Raw genomic sequence first — 21,392 nt, 5'->3', positions numbered from 1 at the left:
GAACATGTTATCATCAGACAAATAAGAATTTTTATAACTCAAAAGGAAGGACAATCAAAATCTTTTTGGGGACAATTATTTCCAATTCTTTTACTATTCAAACTTTCACAGTACTTAATCTGCCTAAGATTTCTTTTTCTTATTGGTTCATTATTTTCTGAACCACATGTTTTCACAAAGGTAGGTAAAACTACACCATCAATAACTGAAATGTAATACTGTACAATAATTGCCTTTATCAAGGTAGAATTTATCCATAGCTTCTTTCCCACGTACATACAATAAATTGGTATCATTTTTAGTACAAGTTAAAAATAATGGCACTAATAACAGGAACCACCATCTTATTTTCAGGCAAACTTGTTTTCCAATATTCAGGATTAGAAGGAAATATGGGTATATATTTATCACTGAGTTACATGGTAGGAATAAAGAATAAGATTTGAATAAAATTCTGAGCTTCAAACAGCCCATTTCAAGGTCAAAGTATCAGCTTGCAATTAAAAACAGAGTTGAAATATTTTGCATGCCCCTCTGACATACCATATCTTAGTCAGCAGATAATAAACACTAATTACAGTTCAGTTACAAGTCCAGCTACTTTTAGTATGGACTAAAACTGCATGGTTGTTGTTCTTAGCATTTATCTCATCTGACAGCAGTGGCGGCTTGTTTTTGCACTGCACTCACTTAGCTCTTAGGGTGAATCTATCTGCATACTTTATATGACAAGGAGTTTGTTTCTCATCCAGAAGACGATACTGATTAGGGATGAGGAGGAGTGACAGGCCAAAGATCACCAAGATGGCTTCCATTCCTCAGGGAAAACTAGAACCTGAATATTCATAGTCCAACACCTTAACCACTACATGATGAAGGCTCTCTCAGGAAATAAAATTCAGTAAAATACAACATCTGTACTTGCTATTATACCAAAATAATACAATTTACATTTTAATGAACAGATCCCAGCATTTTACTAAAAGGATAGGGCAGCTCTTAACTCATAAAAGTATATATATATATATATATATATATATATATATATATATATATATATATATATATATATATATATATGCTTCATTGTTTTGGGGATATCTAAAAACAGAACAATGTTGCTTTTATGAGTCACATCTTTTACATCAACTCCCTCTGAAGAGAGTATTAATCCAAAAATGGACAGATTTCAGGGTTATAAATACTGCTTTTAAATCTTTAAGAAGTCAACAATTATTTATTCACTCATTTATTAATTTGATGCCCCTTGATTCCAACCAACTACCTTTCCTGGCACTTTCCAGTACTTTGTAATTTTCAAGAGTATATACTTAATAGTGAGTGAAGAAAGAGATTCTGTTGGTCTATCCGTCTCCCTTATCAGTTAGCAGAATGAATTTATATGAATAGTCAATGAAGATGATAGTTGAGACTTCAAGATTTTTGGTCTTGGGGCTCATCAACCATTTAATTCCAAGATTCTCCTGACAAATGAAATTCAGACTCTTAAGAGCTGTCATGGGACTTTACTAAGATTGTTTTAGCATCTACCCATGAGGTAGATAATTTACTTGATGTGGTTTTCAACACGGAAAGCAATAGTTTACATAGAGAAGTACTAGAAAAGTTGACTTTTACCAGGGGCTAACAGTATCTAAGAAGTTTAGAATTGTCCATGCCTCCCTCTGCAAGCATGAAGACTAGATTAAATCAGTATACCCTAGGGATAGGTAGATCAGGTAGATTTCAGAAAATTCTGAGGGATATTCTCTCAGGCTTCGTCCTTTCAGCAGTCCCCCAGGCATTTTTGGATGCAGCATCTCCTAATTGCCCACTGTCCAATGCTAAACCCATACATTTTACAAGCTTGAAACAGACATCAACAAGCAACTTGGCCTTCTATATTTGGCCCATGTTATAAAATCAATTGTCCCTAGAGTTAAAGCAACTTCATTCCTTACAACTCAGACAGGGTAGCAAAATATATTTATTATTTCAGGTTTTTTGACACTACTACTATAATTTCTATTTTATATATTATGTTTTAATATTTAATTGGTATTTTCTCCAAAACTGTTAATGGAGTGGAATGGTAATAAATCTATCTAAATACTATAAATAAACATGAGCAAGATGCTGGATTTTATAGAAATGAGGCCATCATAATGACATTTCCAATGCATGTGTGAAGTCAGAAGTAAGGAGACAGTGAGGCTTGTTCCTTGAAAAGATTTTAGTTTACTATTTAGAAGGATTTTCACAATGCAAATTTTAAAAGGTCAAAATTAAAATGTACAAAAATAAATAAACTTCAGCAATCCTTAGAAGCTGCTGCTAAAAGGTAAAGCTATAAATAAGATGTATTGCTTCAGTGTTGAGATGAAGAATTCCCATGGTGGAATGTTATCTCACTGCACAAAGTATTACATTTTTGCTTCCCCTTTAATAATATCTTGTGTAACTTCCTGGAAGATCACTGCTTTATTATTAAAGCAGATAAGGTAGCTGAAAAATGCTGCTTTTTGCTGCTTTTAGTTACTAGAAGCACTTGTTTAAATTGAGAGAAAAATCCTCAAAACAAAATTAATACTAGTGCAGAAAACCATTCTGTTCAGCTTTCAAGTATTGGAAACCATATCACTCACCGTAATAATACTTCCAGGCACAAATTATTTATTTGTCCAATATGGTCCCTGTTAAGAATGTGTGTCTGTGTGTGTGGGATCAGTAACAACCTCATACAATTCTTCATGAAACCTTTTCCTATATTCTCCAATGATTCCCTGCACCATTATGACACTGGTAAATATCCAGTCATCAGAGGACTGAGAAAATAAATCAAAATTCTGGTTTGAAGTTTGAGACCCTGGAGGATCCTGTAGTATGGCTTTTAAACTTTACACTGCTATCACTAACTTTGTAATCAGCACAGTTTGAACTGCATAAATAAAAATGTATCATCAATTCTCCAGGTTATTTTGCTGTATCTAACCTTACGATTTAGGACTGAACATAGGGGGTTTTTTTAAGCTGCAATATAACAACTTCTGGAGCTGGGCTTTTTTTTTTTTTCCACAACAATCCAATAATCCGATGGACAGCAATCCAAAATCAGGGAGGGGGACTAGAGAGGGAACACAAGCGGTGCATTGAAAGTGGGTTCTAAGGCAATGCTTCAAGGTATGAAGCTTTTTTTGAACCTGCAGCAAATTTCACGCGACGATTGTTTGACTGCAATTGCTAAGGCTCCAGAACATTTAAAGCGCTTCCTGTAACCTCTACAGTACTATCAGTAAACTAGACCAGGGTAACTGCCAGCTGGTGCAGGAGGCGGGAGAGACACGCTCGCACCTGAGACGCCCGCCTCCTACTCCCGACCTATCTTTCAGGCCCCCTCCCCCTCCCTCCCGGGCTCGGAGCTCCTGGCGCTGCTGCCGCCGCCGCCGCCGCCGCGCGCTCGCGCCACGCCACTCACCCATCAAAGCCCGAAGGTGCTTGAGGCGGGTCAGCGGTTCTTTCCGCGGGTCCAGCGCCTTCTGCGCAGACTTCTTGACATCCGCATGACCCCTCCGCGAGAACATCTCGAGGGCGCCTGAAGGAGGTGCAGCCGCAGCGGCGGCCTCCCGCCTTTGTCCTCGCTCGGCTTCTTCTGCACCGACCCTCGCTCTGAGCTTCGCTGCCCTGGCCAGTCTCGGGGGCTGAGCCGGACGCGTAGCCACAGAGGGAGAGCAAGGTTGCGGGCGGGGAGGGGGGAAGGAGGAGCTAAGCCGCGGGAGGGGAAATAGGCGGGGCTTGCCGCCGTCGCTGGGAAGGGCATAAGGTAGCGGTCAAAGCAAGCCTGCTCGTTGCCTTTGTGAGAGGCGGCGCCTTCAAGGGACGGAGAGGAGTTTGCTCCTGTATTGCTGGAATATGTTTCATTTAGTTAACTTATTTATAAATAAGTGGTTCCTCCCCCAGGGCTGGAAGCTCTAGCCACCCTCATTCGCATGACTTAAGTTTTAGAACTACAAAGTCCAGAGGGCTGGGTGGGAGGCCATCTTGGGCGCGGGCTTGTCCAGAAGGCGCAGCCTCTTGCAGCAAGTCCAGGGAGCGCCTTTCGTGTTACGTTGCTCCTGCGGACGCCGGCAATTTCTTATTGTGACCTTGATATGAACCCCGCAAACAAAGCTGTGATGAATAGTACTAAATTACAGGGATTTTCTTAATGGTTAACCAGATATCATTAACTGTAAATTCAGAGTTGTGCGGAGGTTGTTGAAATGGATCTAAAATTGCACTTTGTTTGCTAGCTGCCTCTGTTGGGAATAAAGTGTGCAAAATCATTACAGTCAATCAGATTCAGATAGGCGTAGAAGCAGCTGAGCTCGGGGCCAGAAAATGTTTGCTTGAGAGAAAGCTTACACCATATATTTTGGATTACAATTCCCATGATTCTCAGTTGATGTATCTGGAGAAGGTTGTTTTTCATTGCAAAGATGAACTGTACAGGGCATTCTGAGACCTCTAAGGAATTTAGAACTATATAGGACTCTAAGAAAGAAGCTGATTTCATTTCTAGAAATTATAGAAAGCAATTTTTTAAAAAAATGTAATTTGAAAATCAGTAATGATGAGAAATCCATCATCATAAATCAATGTTGAGTGACTCAGTTCCTAGTTTAAGGAGGAAGTGGATCCAGTGCAACTGGTTATAGTTACCTGACTGACTCCACAATCTCCTGCAGCATGATCGACTTCCATGACAGATGCACAAGGCTGATGGATTCCTTAAATTGTTTTAAACTACCTGAGGTTAATTTTTAAATGCATTTTTCAGCATTTGATGCCTGTTTGAGGAATAAATGTTGCTACAGTCATGACACTTAGGGGTGTCAAACTGGTGGCCCACAGGCCGGATGCATCATGCACAGGCCACGCCCACTCCAGCTCTGCAAATGGGGAAAACGTTGCTAAACGTCATGTAAGGGCAATGTGGTGCCCTGAGTTTAACACCTGTCCTGTACATCAAATTCTCTTGGCTTCTTCCCCCCCCAACATAACATTTTAAAAAAATATATCATTATCCTTACTTGAAAGCAATCCTGTAGTGCCTCAGAGTTTGTTCTATATAGTACTATCTGTATTTCAGGATTACAGGTAGTCCTTAATTTATGACAGTAGTGGTTCCATTTATCTTTGCTACTGGTTTGGAATCGGGTGCTCGCACATGGCACTTCTGCGCATGCGCAGAGCATCTGTGATGATGTCTGGGCGGGTGGGCAGAGCCTCACGTCACCGCCCCAAACCGGGGCGAACCGGTAGAAACCCACCACTGACTTATGACAATTATTGGGACCAAAACTTCCATTACTAGCTGGGAAGGTCACAAATAGTCATCACATGAGCCCAGGATTCTGCATCCATCATAAATACATGCCAGTTGCCAAGTACCTGAATTTTGTTCACATGACTATGGGCACAATGGTGAGTTTATTATTTATTTATTAATCCAATTTATATGTCCCTGGTTTGGACTGGTTTGCAAGAACCAGTAGTAAAACTGGTGGGAGGCTCCGCCCACTGACCTGGACATTATTATAGGTGAACTGCGCATGTGCAGAAGCTACTGCACATGCGCAGAAAAGCGCGCACGGGCGCGGGCATGATGCGAACCGGTAGTAAATATAAGTAGAATCCACCCCTGCATGGGCACTCTGTGACAATTTTAAGTACAAGGACTGGCCATAAGTCACTTTTTTCAATGCCGTTTAATTTTAAAAGGCCAGTAAAAGAATGGTTGTAAATCAAGTACTACCTGTGTATTCTAAGTAATATCAAGACTTCTTGTGATCTCTGAAAAATAATATCACTAAAAAATATTTTGAATTTCTTTTGATTTCTAACAATTAAAAAAGGTGTTAACAAAAAGGCTTAATGGACCTTCAATCAGTACACAGCACTCACTGGAAATAAATTCATGGTACTTTTTAATACTGCTATGTGCATATTACCTCATCACAAGACAGCTACAATAAAACAGCCAAATTTAATTCCAGATAGGTAATGATCTGGGTTACTTTTGAAATTTAATGTACATATTCTGAATGTCATTGATCAATTGATTTATGTTTAGAAATAAATAGCATGCATGTGACCTGCATTTTTACAATATTCTTTGGTATTTCTTTAAATGTAAAACAAGTTTTACAACATTTAAAATATTTTGTTTTTCTACCATATGATGTCCAGGTCAGTGGGCGGAGCTTCCCACCGGTTTTACTACTGGTTCTTGCAAACCAGTCTGAACCAGGGACATATAAATTGGACTAATAAATAAATAATAAACTCACCACTGTGCCCATAGTCATATGAACAAAATTCAGGTACTTGGCAACTGGCATGTATTTATCATGGATGCAGAATCAATCTTTCTAGACTGCACACAGCTTTTTATTTCAGCAATATAGTTTAATTGTTGGTCATTTTCATCCTAATTTTAAATTGCAATATTTTATCTTATTGTCCTTTAGAAACTTACTTGCTGGTTCTCTTCAATTTGTTTCTTTTTTTGTTCTCTTTGTTGTCTTTTATGTAATCTTAATAAAAGTTTAATTTTCCCCAGGTTTAAATGTGCCGTAGAAGCATACCTCCATGCTTACACTAGGAATGGAGACATCCAGGTTTTCTCATTCAGGCTTACTGTGTGACATGGGGTCAGTTAGTCTCAATCCAGCCTACCAGACAAATTTCTGGTTGTGGGGAAAATGTGAATTACCTTTTGCTCTGGAATGAAAAGTAAAATAGGAATCAAATAAATACATAAAACTTGTTTATTTTTGTATCTTGCAAAGTTCTAGTCTGGGATCTTTAGCTTTCTTGCAAATAAATTATTCATACTAAACGGTGACTTCCTGATAAACATATACACAATTGTTAAATTAGTAATTTAAATATTTTCTAAATAATAAATGTTAGCAAATGTATTTGCTAAATCTGAAAATTAGTTTGTGATTTTATATGGACTGCCAAGCTTTACATTTTCAAAAAAAAATTCTTATTGTCCAGAATTGCTACTATTCATATTTTGGTATGGACATTTTTATATTTATATTTGACAAGGCGTTCAAGACTTAAATCAGTTTTCCATCACAGTACAGGCTGAAGAGCTGGAATATATGTTTGTTGACATTCTATATAAATAAGGTCATTAATATTTGCTTCAAAGAGGAACTAGTTCGGCACATTTAAAAGAAAAGGGGTTCCATTATAGCAAAGCATACCACATCCAAACCTTTCTGAAGCTATCCATGCAATTGCCTTTACTGATGGCAATTGCAGAATATTGAGAACAGAGAGGGAACATCATGACTCAATCTGTGGTCCTTCCGAATAGTTAATAGGAATTTTTAAAAAAGAATAAATTATTCAGTGACCTGTGCTTGGGGCTAGGCAGCTCCTGTAGTAATAGTGGGGTTTTTCCAATAGTTGCAATCAAAATTATGTTTACATTAGGTTATAGCTAAAGCCTCTTGAATTGGAGTAAGAGAAGAAAGCCTTGGTTGAACCCAGAGCCTGGAAGTTGGAGTGAAGTAACACTTAGGTACCTGTCATCCATTCCTCAAGCTCAGCACAGACTGAAGGAAGGATGGCAGGCAGGAAAAAAACCCTCCCCATTTTCTCTCCTTCACCAAAAGCCTCCATTCCGAACGCTGAAGGTCGGAATGGAGGCAACAGTGCATCCACGTTGTGTCCAGCTCACCGAGTCTGGCATGCTGCACCTCAAAAAAAGTAAGACCACCTCAAAAATAAGCTTGTGCTTATTTTCAAGTCTAAAAGAAAATAAGACTCGGTCTTATTTTCTGAGAAACAAGATATAACCAGAGAAAATCAATCAGGCAGCTATTAAGGGGATATAAATTTAGAGCCCACCAACCACACTGTTGTTTTTTTGATAATGATTTCTTCAGGCAGTCAGGTCAATTGTTTTCTATTATGCAATGCTGAATCTTCGCAGAGCCTACAGCAGTTATTGAACTTGTTTCACCCTACTTCCTGCTGCCTGAAAATTAGTGTGCCCAGGATTACAGCATTCTCTTTCAGGTATACATTGTTCCCCAAACATCCATTCACTTTCCCAAACTATTCAGCTACATCTCTGTATTCTCCCTATCTGTCTTTTTCAAGTAGGCAAAGGGCAATATTTTCAGAGGTGACATCATGCAATGAGATTAGGCAGCCTCCATAATAAAATCATCAGTAACCATCCTTCTCCAAATTCTGCCTCCATCTAGGTAAGCTATACTTTCCTTTTTAATTGCTTTGCTGTTTGTAAAAAAAACATTTACGGTATATGAGTTATTCATTTACATAACATGCTAACACCCTAAGAAAATATTTAGGCAATGAGAAATATAAACACTAATTTAAAACCTGGGTTATTCACTAGTTTCCTCATCCTGAATGTCCCTATCAAGAGAAGAGCTCTGACTGGTTGTTTTGCATGGTTGGCCCTGGGGAAAAGACAGTAATACTAACTATCTTTCTTGAATTGTATTTGCTTAATTTGGCACCAAATGATCTGTGGACAGATTATATCTGTCAAAACTAGTGTAACATATTGATGGCATCTGATCTATTCATCTATTCTGTTCTAGAGATATACAAAGTGTCTCACTAACTTCCCTAACTGATGAGTATCAATAATTATCTTAGCTGTATTTTGGGTCTTACCCAGTGGTGGGATTCTGGGGGTTCTAGGGGGTTCGGCTGAACCCTTTGTTAAATTGCTGGCTCGCCCCGCCCCTTGCCCCGCCCCTCCGCACTACTATTTATTCCCATTAAATGGGGCGAGCGAGCCAGCAATTTAACAAACGGTTCAGTGTTTTTTTGTAATTTATTGGCCCCGCAGCACACCGAACCATTTGTTAAATTGCTGGCTCACCCGCCCCTCACCGCCTCCCACCGCGCGGCGCCAGCCTACCGTAGCCAGGGGTAGGCAATTGTGGCTCTTTTACAACCTGTGGACTTCAACTTCCAGAATTCCTGAGACAGCTTGGCTGTCTCAGGAATTCTGGGAGTTGAAGTCCACAGGTTGTAAAAGAGCCACAATTGCCCACCCCTTCCCTAGCCTGAGTTCCGCTGCCTGGGATCCACGTGGGCTGCCACGTGGTTCCCCACCGGCTCCGGACGCAAGAGAGCAGGATGGAGAAAGCAGCTTCCACGCCTTCACTCACCCTCACTCTCTGCTCTGTTGGATCGCCGGCCGTTGGCTTACCCCGCCCACTCCCAATCTATTGCTGCCTCCGGAGTCCCAGCTGATGGCTAGAGGAAAAAAAACTTCAAATTCTTGCTGCGGGGCTTCAAAGGGCCGCCCTATAGCCAGTGGTGCAGCCGAACCGTTTGTTAAATTGCTGGCTTGCCCCGTCCCTCCACACCACTATTTATTGCCAATAAATAGTGGTGGGCGAGGGGCGGGCGAGCCAGCAATTTAACAAACGGTTCGGTGTTTTTTTTGTAATTTTATTGGCCCACGGAGCTTCAGCATAGGCTAATTAGCCCCTTGATTCTATCGGCCTCCCGGCTCTCAGCTGTTTTGCTCAGGGCTCTGCTGCTTCCTTGCAAAGAGTCCTGGAGCAATTTTTTTTTCCCTTAGCTATGCTGAAACACGAAACTGAAACTGCTTTGCTGTTGCTGCAACGTTGGAAAATTAGGCAGGCAGAATTCTTTTCTTTTTCCTCACCAAAAAAGGTAGGTGCAAACAATGGGAAATTTAGGGAAAGATTTTAAAACACAAAAGAAAAAAAGCTCTATTTAACTAGGGAATTGTAATAATTGAGATACTATTAATTGTATATTTCTGAAAGCAGAAATGGTTAAGTTGTGGTTTGAAGGAATATATGGGGGAAATTATTTGGTTTATTATTATTGGTAAATATAATTAATTGATTTCTAAGAAATTGGTGAAGGGAAACAATAATAAGGATATAATAAATAATACTAGAATATGATATACTGGTATACTAGATTCTGTAACCATTCTGTAATACACATATTATGCCTTTATATTTGTATCTCCTGTAACAAACATATTCTGTTATTAGGCCTGTAATGTATCTGGTATTTGTCAAACATATGTCCCTGCCATTTGACCTGAACCCATATCAATCTTCTCCCTGTTTTTTTCTTGTGCCATCTAAGAGCATGGTACGTATCTCCAAGGCATAATTTACACCTCAGTCTTAATTCATGTTGATCTGGATAGACTCCTACTTTCCAGGGCCAGGGGGCCTAAGTGGCCAATTGAGTAAACAAAGAAATGCTCAAGAGGACTAATTGGGAAGTTTCTATTCCCCCTTGCAGGGCAACAAGGAATGCACGGGCCTGGATTGGGAGGCCAGAGTTGGATACTAGCTGACATCTCTGAGGGTATAAAAGGACGCCATACCTTCCCCAAGGTGTGGCTATCTCCTCACATGCATTGTATCTGTATGTTCTGGATATAGTTCCACCCAGTATTTTGTTTTTGGCCATAAATAAAATCTGTTTTTTTTGCAAGCCTCGTCTTGAGTCTCTCTCTTTGGCATTCTGGTGACGCAAGTGTATTTTGGGACCTTACATTTCTGGCACCCGAACAGGGACTTGAAGGCAAAGTTTCTTCAAGGTGGCTGCATTCAGCTTCCCACAAACTGAGCCGCTTTGAGGCTTGGTGGCCTTCATTAAAGGCAGATGGAAGAAACCAGCTTGGATCAATACCGAAGTCAAGAGCGCTCCTGGAAAAATTTATCCAGTGACTTTGATCTGGTCATTTGCTGGCAGGCTCCGATCCTGCCTGTCCTGAATGCCTAACAAAGAGGCTTGCACTGTGGGGGGTTATGGAACTGAGCTCTTCTGGTGAGTATATTTTTTTTTTCTCTTGGGAAGGGGAGTGTTGCTTTGTGAGTGTGTGAATGAGACGAGGGAAATTCCTCAGAGGTTTGCCCTCGAAGCGATGTGCAGAGATCCAATCTGCGTTTCTGATTATCCGAGAGGAGATCAGCCAGAGACGATCACTTTGAAAGGAGTGTGACTGTTGGAATAAGAATCTGTAGTGCAGGAAAGGGCTCTGACCAAACTTTGGACCCGCAGGGGAGGTCTGGGAAATCTCTTAGGGAAAAAGAGAGGGTTTGGTTAGGCTTCGCACCGACGGAAAGGTGTGGGAAATCTCCTCAGGAAGAAAGAGAGTCTAGTCAGGCTTTGAACTGACAGAAAGGAATCCCCTGGGAAAAATGGGCAACCATGCTGGTAGCCTGTTTGGAACAAATAACTAGTAACAAGAATTGGGCCGTGTTCTCCATTTGGCTATGTTAGCCCACTGGAACACGTTACAAACAAGTTGTGAAAAAACAAAACAAAAAAAAAGAGTAAAAAAAATGAATGAAAAATGTTGTGGCAGTAAAAGTTGTCTGTAAAAAGAAAAGTGGAGTTCAAACTTGCTCATGAGAGCCCTGGCTAAATGCAAATGATGTGTATACCTCTTATACATCTTGATCTTTAAAATGGGCCAACGATTGCTGAGAGGTCCAAGTTAGAATGAGAACTCACAGAACACCCCCAGGGCAGAGGCATGTAGTAACAATCTAGTGTCTAAAGAGAGATCTATGGGTGGCAAAGAAATATTGCAATGTTATAAAGATCTTGATAATTTACCATTCTCAAAAGAGCCAGAGAAGTCTGAAAGAACTAAGAATAAAGAAGAAATTGTTTATTGTTCTTCCCACCTGGGTTTTAGCAGGTAATAAAAAATGTAAAACCTGCCTAAATGGGGAGACTCATATAATTTGACTTGATCAATATGATGTGATTTCTGTTACAAAATTCTTGGATATGCATCTATAATAATAGTATGTAGAATTGATTGTGATATGTCTGGCCAGCCTGCAAATTAAGTAAACATCTCGGCTTGGAGCTGTGGGAAATGGAAAGTAGTTAGGGCCCACAATCCTATTTATGATTTAAACTGCTCTCTGAGTTTTCCCACTGCTTTAAGAATAAGCTATAGGTTGCCCAAGGAAATAAAATTAAAACAAAAAAAACAAAAAACAACCTCCACAGGTCTGGAAATGTTTGATGGTATGTGTGTGTATGTGTATGTATGTAATCATTTCCAAACCTGCAGGAGACCCTCTAACAACAGTACACAAAAAGTTATTTAGAAAATGGAGCGCATTGGCTTGTGAAAAGCTCCCTGAAATAATTTGGTTTGAATGGAGGAAGCATTAAATGAAATTTTTGTATGTGAAATTAGTGTATACAAAAAGTTTGATTGCAGTACAAATGTGAATGTGTGTGTGTGATATGTCCTGAAGCTCATAAGGAGTGATAAAGTGAAGTGATCCTGAGACCTGTGAATGCCTGTGTGTTGAGGTTAGAAAGAAATGCAGAGGGTTGTTTTGTTGAAAGGATGCTGAGAGGTGAAAGGAGGTGAGAATTCTATGTAGTTTAAACATTTTTTCTCCCTGTATTTCCTCCCCAACCCCCTTGGAGGAGAGAAGCAGGAAAAAAGGCAGCTGTGGGCTGATTCTCTGCTGAACCAGCCTGAGAAAGGCGGGGTAAAGGGTGATATCTGATACCTGCCTTTGCAGTTTCACTGTTTTTGGCTCGGAATGCAATTTTGACAAGGTGCTCTATCCTATCCGTTTGTTTATTTGTTTGTTTGCTTGCTTGCTTGCTTGTTTACTTGTTTGTTAGCAGCACAAGTTGCTGCCTTTTTAGGAATTGTTACAGAGATGAGTTAGAAATTACAATATGTAGTAAGAGAGAGTCAGTGGCATTTTTGTCTAAAATGTTAGATCCTGCCTGTTAAGGATTTCCAGTTTGTGTTCAAGCAGTGGCAGCTATGGCAGTGTTAATGAAGGAAAGCAGAAAGTTGACTTTTGGAGGAGCCCTAGTGCCCCTCCTCAAGTGAGGATGATCTTGATTGAGAGTATGCTTGTTTTTGTTTGAATCCAGCTCAGTTTACAAGGAGATTTAGAAGGACGATCAGATATTGGTGCTGAGAAGGGGTTAATTTGTTTATAGATGGGAAGAGAAAGTGGTAGCAGGTAAGAGAAGTCATTTAGGTAAGTTGGTTTGCACAGGCTTGTGAAATCAAGCTTTGAATTTCTTTGAAGCTAGAGGTGCTACTTGGAAGCCAGGATGGCAGCGGCAGAAAGAACTGAATGTTTAGTGTTAGGTGAGAAGTACTAGTTAAAGAAAATGTGAGCAGTAGAAAGAGAAGGTAGGGCTACTTTAGTGTGAGACCATTTAAATGCATTTGAGTTGATTTCATTAGACTAACTTAAGTGGGGAGACTTAGATATTTATTGGTGATAGTGGGTCAGTTGACTGGATGGGTTGAGGCTGTTAGGTTCAGCTTGCAGCTTACTCCTAACTTGTTGGTCAGGCAATATATCTGTTCCTTTAAGAAACAACTGAGCCACGTAATCAGGGTTTGCTGAACCCTGTAATTAGGCTACAGTGCATAAATAAGCAGCACAGAGAAGCGTTCCTTCTTCCTGGTTCTTCCTGCTTCTTCCGGATTGATACCTGATTGTATCCTGTTGCTTACTGCGTCTGTTATATGGTACTGTATACCAAGAGTTACTAAAGTCTGTTTGCTTTGGTAAGGGAAGATACTTACTGGACTGATATTACTGTTTATGACCTTGGACTGTTTCACTTACACCGAGACTGTTTGTTATCTATAAAGTATTATTCTCACAAGAGCTGGACGTTTATCTCCTTCCCTGTGTGTTTCTGCTCTGCTCGTTGCACAAGCAACAAATACTTTTTACACACACCCTAACATTGGTTATGGGCCCAGAACGTTCCAGGGCTCTTTAATTTGTTTTTGTGGAAGTGAGAAGTGCAGGCAGTGGGTGTAGTAGTCAAGATGATGGCTTTTGAGCAAGGTACAAGTTATTCTACTATAACCCGGTTGGATGGTACAAACTATGTTACCTGGTCCACAAAATGCTGTCTACTTTTGCGAAAAGAAGGACTGTGGGACATGGTTAATAATCCACCGGACATAACTGCATTGAATGCTGCTGACGAAGAAGATGCCAAAAAGATAGCGAAGTTTCACAGGGACAACGAGCGTGCTTTATGCATCATTGGCCTGACACTGGGAGACCAGCAACTTGTCCATTTCCGGGGCGAAGAGTCTGCTGCGAGGTGTTGGTCAAAGCTAAAGAAGCTCTACGTTCGTGACTCTGTGGGTGTCCATATCTACTTGACACGGAAATTATTTCGCTTACATCTTCAGAAAGAAGGAGACATGATGGCTCACCTGGACTCCATGACAGGGCTTTTCCAGGAGCTACATGAGAAAGACCTTGTGTTTACTGAACTGCAGCAAGTTTATATTATTCTTTCATCGTTGGATGACAGTTATGACTCTTTTGTTTCATCATTAGAAGTATTGTCTAGAGATGAACTAACATTGGCCAGTATAACTGGTAGGTTACTGGATGAGGCCAAACGTAGGCAAGAACGAGACCAGTTAAGGATACAACAGCAACCAAAGGTGGAAGCTGTATATGAGAATGTTAATATTGTGAAACGCTGTTATGCATGTGGGGCTAAGGGGCACATTGCAAAATATTGTAAAAATAAGAAAGTATCTGCTAGAAACTCTGCTAAACCCAGGAAAGGGTGTAATTTAGCAACCAGTTCATCTAATAATATAAAAGATGATTGGTGGGTGATTGATAGCGGTGCCTCTCAATCCATAACAAAAAACAGAAAACTGTTTCTAAATATGAAGAAAAGTACTAAAAAGGTCAAATTAGCTAATGGCTGGAATGTGACTGTAGCTGGGGAGGGACTTGTTCAATGTTCTATCAGTAAGCACCCTTTACCCATGCTTTATATCCCTAGTTTAAAATATAACCTTTTATCTGTAAAGTCATTACTACATTCTGGGTTTACAGTAACTTTTAAAAACAACAAATGTTTGCTGGAATGTGAAGGCACTGTAGTTACTGCAGAATTAGAAAACGACTTATTTGTCATTAGGGATAAGTCATTACTATTAGTTCAGTCAAAAGCTAAATTTGGAAATGTAAAGCCTCATGATGAATGCGTACATTTACTACATAGAAGGCTTGGTCATCTGAATTTCAGGTTGTTGAATTTGACTGTTAAGCAGTCTAAAGGCATAAAATTAAGGGCTTGCAGCAAATACCTGAATTGTAATACTTGTAACCAGCATAAAAGTAAAGTTGCACCTGAAAACCGCTGCAATGGGTTTAAAACAACTAAACCTTTGGAGGTAGTCTTTTTAGACTTAATAGGGCCAAAGAAACCCAGTTTAGGGGGAGCATGCTATATTTTAAGTATAGTTGATCACTTTACCAGATATGGTTTTTGCTACCTTATGAAGTCCAAAAGTGATACGTTTCAATGTATCACAAATTGGCTTCGTTTTGTTGAAAGGAAGCAGAGGTTTAAGGTGAAATGCATTGTTACTGACAATGGAACTGAGTTTACTAACCATCAGTTGGCTAAGTTTTTGAAGGAAGCTGGGATACAGCATAAACGTTCTGCCCCTTTTCGGCCGGAACATAATGCATACATAGAACGAAGAGGCCAGACCCTACAAGCTATGACTAGGACTATGCTGGCTGATGCTTGTTTACCTGATAAATTATGGGGAGAAGCAATACTATGTGCCAATCATATTTTAAATAATGTGGTGCACTCCTCTACAGGAAAAATTCCTTTTACTTTATGGCACGGGAGGAAGCCTGATTTAAGTTATATACATACTTTTGGTGCACCAGCCTGGGTGCATATACCAGTTAGTCAGAGAAGGAAGGACCAACAGAGAGCAAAGAAAATGATTTTTGTTGGCTATGAGGCTAACCATAGGTCCTATAGGTTCTGGGAAAAAGGAACAACAAAAGTTTTGTGTAGCACTAGTGCTAAATTCCTAGAACATGAAGGCTGGGACAGGTTAGAAAAAGCAGACTATGGTTTTACAGATATTGATGTTAAGGTAGACCATATTCCTGATGATAGTTCATCTGAGATGGATGATAAACCATCTATTAAGGTGGAAGAACAGGAACAGGAATTAGGGTTAGGGGAGGATGAACCCAATATACCTGATGTTAGTCCTGTTATGCCTAGACGATCTTCCAGGGACCGGCATCCACCAGATCGCTATAAAGCCACAGTGGTTTGCCAAGTAGATATCGAACCATCCAGTTATCATGATATAAAATTATATCCAGAAAAGGAGCAAAAAGCCTGGCAAGAGGCAATGGATAGAGAAATTGATTCTTTGAAGAGGCTTGGTGTCTATGAAGTTGTAAGAATACCACCAAATGATAAACTTATAGGCTGTAGGTGGGTCTATAAGGTAAAGAAAAGTGTAGATGGGGTAGTAACCCATAAAGCTCGGCTTGTTGCACAAGGGTTCTCACAGACAGATAGAGACTATGATGAGGTTTTTGCTCCAAGTCTACGAGCGAGCACTTTGAGAACGATGCTTGTTTGGGCAGCTAGAAATAAATGCTCAATTACTCATTTAGATGTTGAGACAGCTTACTTGAATGCTCCGTTGAGGCATACAATATATATGAAGAAACCTCCTGGTTATGATACACAGGATAGCACTGAGTGTTGGAGGCTACAGAAAAGCCTATATGGTTTAAGGCAATCAGGTTACGAGTGGAACCAATGTATAGTGCAGGAATTACATAACATTGGGTTCTATGAGGGCGTAGCAGATAAATGTCTGTTTAAAAAAGAACAGGATGGATGTGTTTCATTCTTGTTACTCTTTACAGACGACATTGCCATAATTACCAGAACTGATGCTGAGGCCAGAGAGATTATCGGTCAGTTGCAAACAAAATTTAAACTTAGAAATCTAGGACATATACGGCATTATCTAGGGCTGGATATCCTGAAAACATCTAGAGGATTTAAAATTTCACAGTCTAATAAGATCTGCAAATTGTTGAAAAAATATGGGATGGAATTATGTAAACCTGCCAAGACTCCTATGGCACAGGAATTTCAGCAGGATAGTTTGCAGAGTCCACAGTTCAGTAAAGAGCTGTATCAATCATTAATAGGCAGTTTGTCGTATTTGAGCAACTGGACACGGCCTGATATAGCTTTTAGTGTTAATCAACTAGCACAATATAGTTCAGAGCCTACTGATAGGCATTGGCAGGCTGCTAAACGTGTTCTTAGGTATCTTAAAAGAACATTGCATTTTGCTATGTATTTAGAACCAAATGCCAATATGATATTAAAGGCATATGCTGATGCCAGTTTTGCCAGAAAATCTACGTCTGGAATAGCAATCATGTTGGATAACTGCCTGATTGGATGGAAATCAATTCGCCAGAAACATATCAGTTTGTCTACCATGGAAGCGGAATTTTCTTGTCTATCACTTACATGTACTGAACTGATTTATTATAAACAGTTGATGGAAGATATTGGATTCAAAATGGATTATCCTATTACGGTTTATGAAGATAACCAGGCAGCCATTAAAATGGCAACGAATCTTGCTGTAAAGACAAGGACTAAATACACTGATATACGTTATCTGAATGTTCGGCAATGTGTTAAGGATAACATGATTACATTGGAATATTGCGCATCAGAGGACAATATTGCCGATAACTTTACTAAAGCGCAAGGTGCCATTAAACACACCAATTGTTGTGAAAGATTTGGATTAAGAATCTGAAATGTAACTGATACCACTGTACAATGTATGATTTGGATGTGTATTTTTGTTTCTGTATCTATTGTGTATATTATCCTGCCCAATGGGGAGAATGTTAGGTTCAGCTTGCAGCTTACTCCTAACTTGTTGGTCAGGCAATATATCTGTTCCTTTAAGAAACAACTGAGCCACGTAATCAGGGTTTGCTGAACCCTGTAATTAGGCTACAGTGCATAAATAAGCAGCACAGAGAAGCGTTCCTTCTTCCTGGTTCTTCCTGCTTCTTCCGGATTGATACCTGATTGTATCCTGTTGCTTACTGCGTCTGTTATATGGTACTGTATACCAAGAGTTACTAAAGTCTGTTTGCTTTGGTAAGGGAAGATACTTACTGGACTGATATTACTGTTTATGACCTTGGACTGTTTCACTTACACCGAGACTGTTTGTTATCTATAAAGTATTATTCTCACAAGAGCTGGACGTTTATCTCCTTCCCTGTGTGTTTCTGCTCTGCTCGTTGCACAAGCAACAAATACTTTTTACACACACCCTAACAGAGGCTTATCCAGCCATGAGAGCCACTCAGCAGTAGTCACCAAAATTAACAGATAATACCTATATATGGGATAGTAGAAGCTATAGACAGCAACCAAGAGACTCATTTTATTGCAAAAGTGCTTCAATTAATAATGGAGGCAGTGGGAATGTCATGTTCCATGGAATGCAAAATCATCTCTGCTGTGAACCAAATCTTTACCCTTGCCTTGCCAAATGATGTTTGGATTACCACATTTGGACAGAATGGGGGAAATTCCACAATATGAAACTAAAGACATGTTTGTAAAGAACTGTATACGTGGCCTCTATTCTTCTTTATTTTACCTCAGAATCAAAGGACTCCTAGCTCAAACCCTACCTCTCGATGTTGCTGTTCATAAGTTCCAGCCTGGTGATTGGGTCCTGATAAAACCTGATATGAGGACAAACTTAGCCAAGCCTGGGACAGGTCCTACCAAGTCCTGCTGACTTCTGAAACAGCAGTCCAACCTAAAGACAAAGGGTGGACCACTACACCCATGTAAAAGGACCAGTGGAAGAACTTAAAGAGTGGCAAGTGATTCCTGAAGAAGATCTGCTGAGAATAAACTTTTCCAAAAACTGGTGTGGTCATTGTGGTATGAATGGGTTTTGTTTGTGATTTTTCTTGTTGCAGGAGTAGCAACTTTTTGGTCTTTCCAGCCTGAGTGGTGGCCTCTCTTATTCCATCTGAAGATCCCAACAGAAGCTGTGCAACTTCACACTCTCCAGATTGTGTTGGTCCCGTGATTGTAACTGTATCACTGAATGTTATTGTTACTCTTGTTGTAATTGTGAACTTATACACACCTGTGGGGAATAATGGGACACTGTGCTTGTGTAAATGTGCAAGGGATTGCTCCCCATAGAAACTCTATTCCTATGTATATATCTATCCTACACTGGAGAATTGAGACATTGAATCAGGTCAATCTGACTTGAACACAGTAGTCCTAGGAGATAGTGATATCATGATCCCTGAAAATATAGATATCAATTCTATATTTGATTTAATACAATGGTTCAATATTTGGGACTAATTTTCTTATGCATAGGACTAATATGAGGAGAATATAATGCAATGATCAGTGTGAAAAATCATTTTACACGTAAGGGTGTTTTCTTTGCTTATTGTTACTTTTCAGTCTGGAATTAACCTGACACAACCTAGTAACCCATTTGAAAATATACCTAGACTGAGTGGGTTATGGACGGATGTGGTAACTCTTAATTGGCATGCTCCAGATGGCTTATATTGGATAAATGGAAAATTTGCCTATGTGCAATTGCCTAGCCGATGGTATGAACTTATGTGTATTAGGAACTGTGAAATCTATTTTTCTTCCTTTTTCTACTGACAATACAACAAGGTGAAAAACTGGGTATACCTATTTATGTGGATGTAGGCCATAGAAAGATGAGTGGCCTCCAGAAATAATAGTTCAGGTATACGGACCAGCCACCTGGGCAGAAGATGGTACAGAACTCCCTTTATATGCTGAATAGAATTGTAAGGTTACAGCCAATGATTGCAATGATACCTAATACAACTGCTAGTGCTCTAAATTTCTTAGTTAAACAACACTCTGTTTAAAACAACACTCTCTGTTGAAAACAGCAATATCCCAGAATAGACTTGCTGTACACTATTTGTTAGCAAAAGTAGGTGTGTATGGAAAAATTAATCCCACAAATTTTGTTTGCAAAATTGATGATTGTTAACCCTTGGAGGTCTCCTTCTTCTCCCTTGTCTCATTTCTTTAATCCAAAGAATAGTCACATGATTCCCGCAATGGAAAGCATTCCATCATTTAAATAAAAAGTGTGGAATGAAGAGAAACAATAATAAGGATATAATAAATAATACTAGAATATGATACACTGGTATACTAGATTCTGTAACCATTAGGTTCCTGTAATACACATATTATGCCTTTATATTTGTATCTCCTGTAACAAACATATTCTGTTATTAGGCCTGTAATGTATCTGGTATTTGTCAAACATATGTCCCTGCCATTTGACCTGAACCCATATCAATCTTCTCCCTGTTTTTTTCTTGTGCCATCTAAGAGCATGGTACGTATCTCCAAGGCATAATTTACACCTCAGTCTTAATTCATGTTGATCTGGATAGACTCCTACTTTCCAGGGCCAGGGGGCCTAAGTGGCCAATTGAGTAAACAAAGAAATGCTCAAGAGGACTAATTGGGAAGTTTCTATTCCCCCTTGCAGGGCAACAAGGAATGCACGGGCCTGGATTGGGAGGCCAGAGTTGGGTACTAGCTGACGTCTCTGAGAGTATAAAAGGACGCCATACCTTCCCCAAGGTGTGGCTATCTCCTCACATGCATTGTATCTGTATGTTCTGGATATAGTTCCACCCAGTATTTTGTTTTTGGCCATAAATAAAATCTGTTTTTTTTTGCAAGCCTCGTCTTGAGTCTCTCTCTTTGGCATTCTGGTGACTCAAGTGTATTTTGGGACCTTACATTGGATTGCATGGAAATAATTGGAATATTCATGTTCATATTGATTAATATACAAAAAAGGTAGTTATATAACTAATTGATTTATATTAAAATGTTGAATTTATATTAAACAACTAATATTACATAATTAACCAATGTGAGGATGGATATAAAAATAGATGACAATGGGAAGGGGTATAATATAGAATAGAAGGGAAAAATTGAATTTGATTAAGATTAGAGATGAGGATGAAGGGTAATATTGGTTTTTTACAAAAATAGATGAGGAATAAATATGGCAAAAAGGAAATATAGAAATTGTAAATTTAATTGAAATGACTAAACACTGTTTAAATTTGTGAACCGGCCAAATACTCTGTTCAAAGAAAATACATTGTATGTTTGTATGTGTGTTTCTAATTATTGCTATTTATTCATATTTGTTCTCTTTTATTCTTTAAAGTTTAACAATTCATTCTTTATCTTAATATCTTTATATTTGTTTGGGGTTGGCTTTCTTCCCTTTCATCTTTTTTATTGTACAGCAATCTTTCTCCTCAAACCTACCACCTCTCTCTTTTCTTTCCTTCTTACTTTCTCTTCCCCATCCTCTTCTTCTCCTCCCTACTTCCTCTTCCTTTCTCCTTCTC

At 39.4% G+C, this 21,392-nt stretch overlaps 1 protein-coding gene across 1 annotated transcript in view; it reads right to left on the bottom strand.

The window, feature by feature from the left end:
* The window catches only part of RALGAPA2 (Ral GTPase activating protein catalytic subunit alpha 2), a 176,220-nt gene extending 172,592 nt beyond the window's left edge, over window positions 1-3,628 (bottom strand). The window contains exon 1 of the mRNA XM_070941007.1: window positions 3,476-3,628. Within this exon, the coding sequence (XP_070797108.1) occupies window positions 3,476-3,581 (106 nt within the window). The 5' untranslated portion in view covers window positions 3,582-3,628. The remainder of the gene's footprint in view (window positions 1-3,475) is intronic.
* Between the last annotated feature and the right edge of the window lie 17,764 nt (window positions 3,629-21,392).

Source organism: Pituophis catenifer, unplaced genomic scaffold (genome assembly GCF_029215685.1).
Source record: "Pituophis catenifer annectens isolate HBS135680 unplaced genomic scaffold, rPitCat1.0.hap2 SCAF_3, whole genome shotgun sequence".
NCBI classification, from domain to species: Eukaryota; Metazoa; Chordata; class Lepidosauria; order Squamata; family Colubridae; genus Pituophis; species Pituophis catenifer.
This window is presented reverse-complemented; position numbering and strand designations above follow the sequence as displayed.